At 40.9% G+C, this 10379-nt stretch overlaps 1 protein-coding gene across 1 annotated transcript; it reads right to left on the bottom strand.

Annotated features, from left to right (window-relative positions):
• Positions 1–5427: 5427 nt before the first annotated feature.
• LOC121987069 lies at positions 5428–6102 on the bottom strand. Its single transcript, XM_042540973.1, has one exon. It carries the CDS (start codon positions 6100–6102, stop codon positions 5428–5430), a length of 675 nt encoding a protein of 224 aa, XP_042396907.1.
• Between the last annotated feature and the right edge of the window lie 4277 nt (positions 6103–10379).

The raw sequence follows: 10379 nt of genomic DNA, 5'->3' as shown, positions 1-10379 counted from the left end.
TTGACCTGACACGGGAAAAGTCCAAGTATGGAGACTTGGCACGGAAAAGTCCAAGCAGGGAGCTTGGCACGGGAAAAGTCCAAGTATGGAGACTTGGCACGGAAAAGTCCAAGCAAGGAGCTTGGCACGGGAGAAGTCCAAGCAGGGAGCTTGGCACGGGAGAAGTCCAAGTATGGAAGCTTGGCATGCGAAGTCGGAGAGGGCTCGGCAGCTCGTTCTCCGGACTAGGTCAGAGAGGGCTCGGGAGCTCGTTCTCTGGACTAGGTCAGAGAGGGTTCGGTAGCTCGTTCTCTGGACCGGACGTGGAAGTCGGAGAGGGCTCGGGAGCTCGTTCTCTGGACCGGACGAAGTCGGAGAGGGCTCGGTAGCTCGTTCTCCGGACTAGGTCAGAGAGGGCTCGGTAGCTTGTTCTCTAGACCGGATGAGGAAGTCGGAGAGGGCTCGGTAGCTCGTTCTCCGGACTAGGTCAGAGAGGGCTCGGTAGCTCGTTCTCTGGACCGGATGAGGAAGTCGGAGAGGGCTCGGTAGCTCGTTCTCCGGACTAGGTCAGAGAGGGCTCGGTAGCTCGTTCTCTGGACCGGATGAGGAAGTCGAAGAGGGCTCGGTAGCTCGTTCTCCAGACTAGGTCAGAGAGGGCTCGGTAGCTCGTTCTCTGGACCGGATGAGGAAGTCGGAGAGGGCTCGGTAGCTCGTTCTCCGGACTAGGTCAGAGAGGGCTCGGTAGCTCGTTCTCTAGACCGGGAAGGCTTTAGGTTTAGGGTGGGAAGCTCTAAAACCTACATAGGCATTGGATCGGTCTGTTGACCGATCCAGTGATACTTTGGTTTATCTGATCGGTCTGATGACCGATCAGTAACCAAACAGAAGCTTTCTGTGGGTTATCTGATCGGTCTGTAGACCGGTCAGGAAGCGATGGAATTCAGAGGGCAATAGGAGGGGATCAGTCTATGGATCGATCCACCTATAGCCTGATCGGTCCACAGACCGATCAGGCTTCGGAACCAACTCTCTGTGGGAGTTGGAGATCGGTTTGGGGACCGATCAGCCTAGGGCTTGATCGGTCTACAGACTGATTAGATGTCTTGTGGACCGATCAGGGTGAAGCCTGATCGGTCCAGGCCTAGCCGTTGTGACTCAACGGCTAGATTTCTGGATTCTTCTTTGTCTTCTTCGCAGGTGCAGGATATAAGGGTGCTACAGTAGAAGAAGGAAAAAAAAATAACTCTCGGTAACATCTTCTTCTTCCTCAAGACTGCGATCTGAGCTTTGCTGAGCTCTTCATTTCTAAAGCTTCGTGTGAGCTTCCGTCGGCTGGCTTTCTAGCTGCTATTGTTGGATCCGTGAAGTTGCTGCTTCATCAACGGACTCCAGTCGACAACGAGAAGACAAGCAAACTTGGTAGGGTGTTTTTACATTCATATTGTCCATTGTTTCTTGCTCTATTTCTTGTCCTCCTATCTTGCTGTTGCAAAGAGATTGTGGCGAGGTTTCTCCACCCAGAAGGAGTTTTTATTAGCCGGTTTTCCGGGGTCTCATCCACCGACGGATTGATAGGATTCGTCCACCTTACGGACACGCCGAGGAGTAGGAGTATCATCTCCGAACCTCGTTATATCGTCGCGTTTGAGGTTTGATCTTTTCCATCTGCGTTTCTACTGTTTATTTTCGCTGCGCCAACCTAAATTGTAGGAAGAAACGAAAATTTGGGGTCGGCTATTCACACCCCCCCTCTCTAGTCGCATCCGTAGGTCCTAACAGAGTGCCTCCCATAAATACAGGACAAGGCAGACCGACTGATTCTGAGCGGACGTTTCTCTTGGGTCAATTAGCATGACCTCAGTGCTCGACCGAACCTTTTATCCTAGCAAACCTTTTATCCGATTAAATCCAAAGTCCTCCTGGTCTGATGGGACTCTTTGTGTAGGTGCAGCGGAGACCGGCAAGAGGGGGGGTGAATTGCTGAAAACAAAAATAAAAATACCCTCCTCAGATTTCAACTCAGAAATAAGTGCAGCAATAGTAAAATAATAACAGTAAAAGAAAGACACAGAAGAATTAACCTGGTTACAACCAAGGAGGTTGTTAATCCAGGGCAATGAGAAGCGCACTAAAAGAAACTCTCCTTTCCTGAAGGCGGAGAAGCCTTTTACACTTTCAGGAGCTCAGAACTATTGCTAGAAAACACTACAGATTGAATGCTTGAGTTGTTATTCAATTCCTAGCTCCAGGGGCCTTTATATAGGTCCTGGAAATCCTATCCCGAGGCTCCAAGGCGCCTCCAACGAGGGTCCAAGGCGCCTCCATGCGGGTCAGCGGATAAAATTTTATCCGCGCATAGAACGGTCACTTTGACTGGTTGAAGGCGCCTCCAACCTGGCTGAAGGCGCCTTCAAGCTGGAGGCGCCTCCAGTCAGGTTGGAGGCGCCTCCAAGCTGGCAGCTCAGCTCCTTTGACTTCGTTTCCAGCTTGTTGCGACTTCCGATGCTCCGATCATTTGGGTGATTGCGGCCAACCGAAATAGGGCTCACACGAACCCAATTTCCAGCCTTCCTCGAGCAGCCTTCCGTCCCGGCTTAATGTCCCTCGAACGCCGCGCACGCTCTTCACGCCCACCGGAGTACTCTTCCGCAGCTCTCTCGTCCTTCGGACGCACCGAGCCCGTCGACTCCCTTCCCGTGCCGTCCTTCTCGCTAGCTGCGTCTTTCGTTCGACTTCCTGTGCTCCTAAGCTCCTGCACACTTAGACACAGGGATCAAACACAGCAGGACCTAACTAACTTGGTTGATCACATCAAAACTACCACGGGGTCCAACACTTTGTACATACTACCTGATTGGACTCCTTGTCTAATCAGATGCTAAGTCCCTCAAGATATCCAGTCTTCTATAGCTTATCAGATCTGTTAAAAAGTGATGTTCTATTGGACAACATATAGAATTCGATCAGCCCACTGTTGAAGTGTTATAATTAAAAGTCTCTCAGCCCAATGGCCTAATACTCCTTTTTGATGTTTTGCGTAACCGTTGTCAGAGAATCAAGAAAACATACCCCGTGTTGTCTGTATGATGGAAATTTCCATCCTACCAGCGTAGAGATGATGGGTCCAATTTAGGAAAGATGACAAAGAGAAAAGAGAAATGTCTGCGTCGGGTCTTGTTTTAGTAATGCATTGATATTCATGTATAGAAAAAATAACACTATATAAAAGGTATCCACCTACAGGCGTAGGTAAGCTTCGTTATCAAAATTTACTATTCACGATCCTCCATTTTTTCTTCATCATTTGTCTAATTTGAACATCGGAATACCTACATCGGGGTCCCCTCCCTAGCCTGGTTGCTGATGTTTTCTTCCTCCTTCATTCTTCTTTGATACACAGGTTCGTTCATGGCGCCAAGTTCCTCCTGCACAAAGTCTCCTCGTGGTCAACCTCAAAGTCACCTAGCCTGCACGCTAACTTTCCCAATTTTAGACAGGATCACTCATTATATCATTATGCTCGATTCTCAACTCACTAGAAGTTACATGCCAAGAGTGCACACCTCTAGGATTTCATGCGCTAAAAAGCCTTGCTTTTGGATCTTCCATGTCCAAAGGGCTTACCTCTAGGACTTCCTTCTTTACCAAGAATTTGGTCAACCTATACCTACCACAACTTTCATCCACCAAGCCTATAGCATTCCACTTGTCTAGATATTTAATCCTCAATCTACTTGAACTTCTCCAATTGCTAAGTATCTAAATGACTTCAAGCCACTTAAACTTCATTTATTGCATCTATAATCTCAATTTCAAGTAACTTGCACTAACACACTTAACACACAATATTAATAATCACAATATAGTCCAATTAAACATTTGCCTAAATATCAAAACTTAATGCTCAAAGGCATGATTTTCCCAATACCCAAAACCAAGAAAATTGAACATGAAAATACTATGGTGAATATTAGGAATACAATAGTCCAAGTTTAGAGTGAATCTGATAAGTTTAGATCCATCAAGCCCTTTTGGTAGAAAGTGTTTAATGGCCTTGGAGACCTCAAAACTAGGGGAATTGAGTATGGGAAAACTTAGGGAATGTTAGTAATTTATCAATGATGATTTGAAAAAAAATCCTACACCTCCATAGCCATCAAACACTTTCATTTAACAAGTAACAAGATCTAAGTCAGTCAACTGGAGATTTTAGAGTCAATTGGATTAGTTTCAGGCATATACTTGAATCTTAATTAATGACCCAAAAAGGCAAAAGAGGATGGATAACAATAAGTTGAAAATTGAGTTAACAACACTAACATCTACTAGCAGCATGCACGCCATGAAGTTTACATGAGAAAATATAAGGAAATTTATGTGGAGAATATAAGATAATAAAGGCTTGATAGATTTATGTGCCACAAAGAGGAAGAATCTGATAGATTTATAGGCTGCATCATTTATTTATTTATTTGTATAGAGGAATTCTAGGCCTCCATATCCATCAAGCACTTATGTTTAACAAATAATAAAATTTGAATTAGTCAACTAGAGATTTTGGAGTCGATTAGATTAGTTCCAAACATATATTGGACTAAAAAACTTGAAGCTTAGCAGTCCAATTAAAGGCAAGAAAGGATGGATAACAAGAAGCATACTTTTGAATTGTTTGTAAAACCTTAATTTTAATTATAGTAATAAAATTTAATGAAACAATTTTGTAGAAAATTACTTATTATGCTTTTAAATTAACTTCAATTTACTAACCCTAAACTAATCTTTTCATTTGGTCCACGTTGTTACCTTCTAGAATGCACGCATGACGCTTATCCAACTGTTCTCGTGGTTAATGAACGATTAGATTTAACCAAAGCACATGCCGTTTGCGTAGAATAAGTCTGAGAGGAAGTCCGTGAAATTAACGTCGTCAAACGTTTGATCTTCTTCTTCGGTGGCTACCACGATGATCGATCTAGAAATACATTAAGAAAAGTCAAAGTCAAAGTCAATGGGGGCGAAGACTTGTTCACGTCTGAACCCATTTTCTAGACATTTTCTTCTCAGCGTGATTTAATTAATTAAAGCTGTGAAACTTGTCGTGGCAGGCAAGTGAAGTCTCGTGATTTTATAATGTGACAGTTAGTTTGATTAAAATATTATATTAGACTTAATAAAAAAGTATTTTAATTATAAAATATGTATATGAAAATTATAATTTTTGCCTTGAGCATATGAACTGCTCGAAACAAACCATGATTTCGGGGAATTTTGATCCCCCGATCGAAATATCAAACTCAACACGCTCAGACATCGTTTATTTACAACAACAGCACAGACACACAAACCATGAAAAGAAAGTAAATTGAAGAGAAAAATTAAAAAAAAAAAAATAACAGAGAGACAGAGAGAGAGATAGATAGTTCTCTTAATTTACATGGAACGAGTTCATCATTTGAGATGGCTCTTCTTGAAACTCAGCCTCCCTCCATAATCCTTCGTCTTCGAGGACTTGGACTTCCTGGCCGTTCTCCCCGCGCCTTCCCCCTTCATCGCCGGCACCATGTACCACCCCACCGTGGTGCAGCAGATGGCGAACACCCTTCCGAACACCACCAGGCACACCAGCATCAGCACCGCCACCAGCGCCGGCCACCTCGGCCTCAGGCTCCTCAGCGCAGCTTCCTTTACGCGAGGCCACGAGAGCGGCACTTGGGCGCTCACATTTTTATTCCCCTTTAGGACTACCGCCGCGGCCTCCTCCTTCTCCTGAGTCTTCACCGGCGTTGCCGCCGCCTCTGATCCGGCGATCTCCGATTTCGCCTTGGGATTATGGTGAGGTTTGGCGTTAATCTCGTCGGGGAGACGGATGATGATGGGCACCCAGTCGTTGGAGTTGGAGTAGGTGAACCTGACCAAGGTGGCGGCGCCTTGAGCGCCGGCCTTCGCCATGACCTTGGCGCGGCGGGCCTCGAGATCGGCGATCAACGAGGCGAATTTGTCGAGCCCCCTGGCGGAGTAGGGGTTCAGGCTCTTGGTCCTCTTCTTCCTGGGCGACGAAGGCGGAGTCGACGACCATGTCTCGCCGCCGTCGACGCTTTTGAAGCTTCCCGTACCGCAGAGCATCGCAGTCTATCTGTTCTTCTGCCTTTACGGCGTATTCGACGGTGTGCGGACAGAACATATATATAAACGGGCCTGCCGGATCGACGCCGCCTCAAAGAAGCTTCGGCTCCGTCAATCAAATCTTATTAAATTTGGGCGTTGACTTCGTAACATACGCCGGTAGCTTGCAGGACCAGGCACTATAGCGAGAAATTACATGTTCGCACATGTTCAGTTAATCGAGATTTTTTAATGTATGACGACAGCATAGAGATTGAATTAACAGAAAAATATAGACAGCGGTTCCATGAAGCTTCTCCATTGTCAACAGAATTAATTTGGGGCGTTGACTTGATAAAGTTAAGTATTGACTGCGTAACTTGTAAGAAAATATACAAGGTCATGTTTGCAAACAATGTTTTTATAATAATAATAATAATAATAGTAATTATCTAAATTCATTTTCTAGAATGCCATCCTTCTCCTGAAATTAATAAATAAAAAAAACAGCCGACTAGCTGAAACGATTTTTTTTAATATATTTTATAATTAAAAGAATTACTTATAAATATGTTTAAAACTTGTTAACCATTTAATATATTGGGAAAAAAAATTAAAAGGATGGCATTTTTTGAAATCATCAAAAACGAACTCTTTTATTTTTATTTTTATTTTTATTTTTATAATCAGAAGGGTATTTCATCCTTTCAGCAACTCATGTAGAATGGTAGGATTGCCCTCAAATACAGTGCTCTGACATATGCATTAATTAAATATTAGATAGATTTAACATCCTCAATAATATTTATATTTTAATAACTATAAAATTTTAGTTACTATATTATAACAATTACTCAGAGAATTTTATAGTTACTATAACGACTTATCATATTAAACAATATTTACATTGTAAAAACATCCATATTAGATATCTTATTCACAAATTTTATCTTAAATTTTAAATAGAGAATCTTTACATCAACTATCATATCCATTCCATTAATTCCTATCCATTCCATTAATTATGTATTTATGAACAGTATTTTTTAAAATTTAGGAAATGAATTTCATTCCTTAAATATTATAGAGGAGAGAAGAAATAGAGAAATTAATATATGGCCTATTGAAAAGAGGATATCTAAATTTAATAAAGTAATTTTTTTACCTTAAGTTATATATTTTAAATAGTGAAGTTAATGTGGATGATCTAACAATTATAAAATTATAACTGTTACATTATAGACTTGTTTTTATTTAATAACATTTATATTATAGTAATTATGAACTATAACTGTTATAACTATCATAACTACATAGCTCACTAGTAGAAGATAATAATATGGAAACAATATACTAAGTATAATTGAGTAATGGTACAAGATGGCCAGTGGGATGAGACATTTTTTGATTAAAAAAAAGTTCTTTCTGATGATTTCGAAAACATGGAGTGGTCTTTTAATATTTTTACCTTAATATATTTGGCGCAAGTAACATAAATAATTGAAAAAACTTCAATATGATTTGGATGCGATCGGCACATAGAGCGAGGAGGTTTCCTGTTCTCCAAGATTTCTTGCTTTTTGTTTTCTAGAAATTCATGGAAAATTCCACCATCTCTCACGATCATGACACCATTTAAAATCAAACACGAGGTAAAGGTATATATATAGTTTTAGGCAACATTATCAAATGGATGGAGAAAGGAGAATTATGATAATATCTCTATCGACGTGTCGAGATAATTATGATAAGAATAATAAATGCAACGGAATTCCAAATCCTGAGGCCTATCACAAAAATCCGGTGGAGCCGAGCCGCTATAATTGAATTATGCTCCGTGATGACGCCGACGTCGACGACGGATGAAGATGAACATGATGAAGAAGAAGAAGAATGTTGGGGTTGCCTGGCTGATTTGACTGGGGCAATTCGTCACCACCGCACAAAAAGTCGTTAGTGGTTGTCGAATGTTCCGATGATGCAGGAGACTTGACTCTATGGGAGGATGGAAACACTTACATGGGCCCATTTAAAAAATACTTATAAACTATGCCCCCATTTCTTTTATTTTTTTTACAATGCCCCTTTGCCTAAGCTATCTAACCTCCCTGAATTGGTCGAATGACAAAATCGACCAAAAACCCTCGTTCTCTTTTGTAAATTGCATTTCCATGATGAGGTAGTGTTAGTGATCTTATGCTCCTTAGACTATTCAAATAATTATTATTATAAATTATTGGACAACCTTAGAGTATTCAAATCATTATCATGACAATTGCAATGAGCTCACTAGATTGTTGATTATGATTATCTTAATAATTGAGTTTTTGTTTAAGTTGAAATATACCCTTTCGCCACCCCTATCAGATTACTCGTTCCCTGGACACATTGAATCCTTCGCTAATTTCATGTGTAATCTTTCACATTTGACCTACGTAGTTTGCCTCCTCTAGCTCAATTGCACTTTGGTGTTTCTCAATTTTTCATTCCCTTGGATGTCCCAATCTCTAATCTCCAATGGACCTTGAGCCATCAATTTGCTATCAACCTTGGCCGCACTAAGTCTCGGTATGTTTTTCAACCAAGTCGTTACACAGTTTCATACACATATTAGATACAAAGACAAAACTAATATAAACTCGTTGTCCAAACCTCAAAATTTATGATCGAATCATTTATGACACAATTGCACAAACAATATTAAGTTGTTTGCTTGACAAAACTCAAAAGTGTAAGATTTTATTTACAAATCAATTGTTATTCACCCCCTCTAGTCATGCAATCGTCAACATCACTAGTCCTTATATTATAGTCAAATTGGAATTAGTCCAATCGGCTAAACTTGCTCAATCAAATTCGACCCTGAACACTTGTTCTTTAGTTGAGTACATGCCTATGTAGAAAACTTCTATCCAAAATGCCTAAAGTGGCATTATCTCGTCTCTCTCATTTGACATGTTTTCATGCTAATTAATGATGTGGATCCCTTGATTTCCTCCTTGATAAACCTTAACCCCTTGAAGCTTTAGCTTCTAGTCCTAGGTGTTCACTCCTTTGGAACTTCTCATCTGCCAAGATCACTTTTTTAGGATTTCCTATGCCAACATATGTAGGACTTTTCCTTTCCAAGACTCAACTTACTTGGACTTTTCCTAACTACAATCGCAGTTCCTATCAAAATCCTGCATTTGTGCACTTAACAAATATAAAAACATATATTAATTCTAACTCAAAATTTTTGCCAATAAATTTGCTAATCTTTCCATGACTATATGGACAATCTCCCACTTAAGCCAAGCTTCAGTCCGATTGCACAAACATTTTGCTCCAAAAAAACAGGCATCATAGATGTTGATGAACAGTTTAGCCTGAGTCAACTCCCTATTTGTTTAACGCATCAATCGATTGGAATTAACCTCCGATCCACTAGATAATTAATCACCTACGTCAAATATACCTAAAACCTAAATTACAGGCCACTTGACTCTCACAAGTCGCTTAAGAGTTTACCTTTACAATTTTACTTCACCTAGAAGGCCATCTTCAATCAGGTCCTAGGTCCCTCAAATACACTAAGCCCCAACTCATTCAATGTGTCATCCGTTTACTAGTTCACCTCCGTTGTCTTTGTTAGTACAATCGATCTTTAGTCAGGATTAACCAAGTTGACCCAGCTCAAGTTGATTCAAATTGAAGTTTTGATATTTGATCAATATGCAGTGCAAGTTCTAGTAAAACTAGGCAGTAAAAATTTTAGTGGGATTAGACAATGAAAGTCTTAGCAAGGCTAGACAGTGAAAGATCTAGTTAGGAACTAGGTAATAGAAGTCCTAGTAGGATTAGATAGTGGAAGATTTAGTTGAGAACTAGGCAACAAAAATCCTAGTTAAAAATTAGGCAATGGAAATTCTAACGGGATTTGACAGTAGAAAACCTAGTTCAAAACTAGGTAATAGAAGTCCTAGCAGGGATAAGTGGTGGAAGAACTAGTTGGAAACTAGGTAATAGAAGTCCTAGCGTGGCTAGGTGGTGGAAGACCTAGTTGATAACTAGGCAATGGAAGTCTTAGTTGAAAACTAGGCAATGGAAGTTCTAGTTGAGAACTACGCAATGGAAATCCTAGCGGAGTTGGGCAGTAGAATACCTAGTTGGAAATTATGTTAACTCTAAAGTGGGTTAACTGGAGTTGAACACTTGGCATGAGATGGAAAGTCCAAGTGAGCCACAGTTGACCTAACAATTAGCGGTCAGAAGTCTAACGGGAGTTGGTATGAAACGAGGAAGTTCCGATAGAGCCA

Source organism: Zingiber officinale, chromosome 5B (assembly GCF_018446385.1).
Source record: "Zingiber officinale cultivar Zhangliang chromosome 5B, Zo_v1.1, whole genome shotgun sequence".
Classification (NCBI taxonomy): Eukaryota; Viridiplantae; Streptophyta; class Magnoliopsida; order Zingiberales; family Zingiberaceae; genus Zingiber; species Zingiber officinale.
The sequence above is the reverse complement of the archived record's forward strand: the minus strand, read 5'-3'. Positions and strand labels throughout refer to the sequence as shown.

What these genes read in the sequence shown, in the direction of transcription:
- LOC121987069 (XM_042540973.1), bottom strand. Translation starts at nt 6,102, where the DNA reads ATGCTCTGCGGTACGGGAAGCTTCAAAAGCGTCGACGGCGGCGAGACA.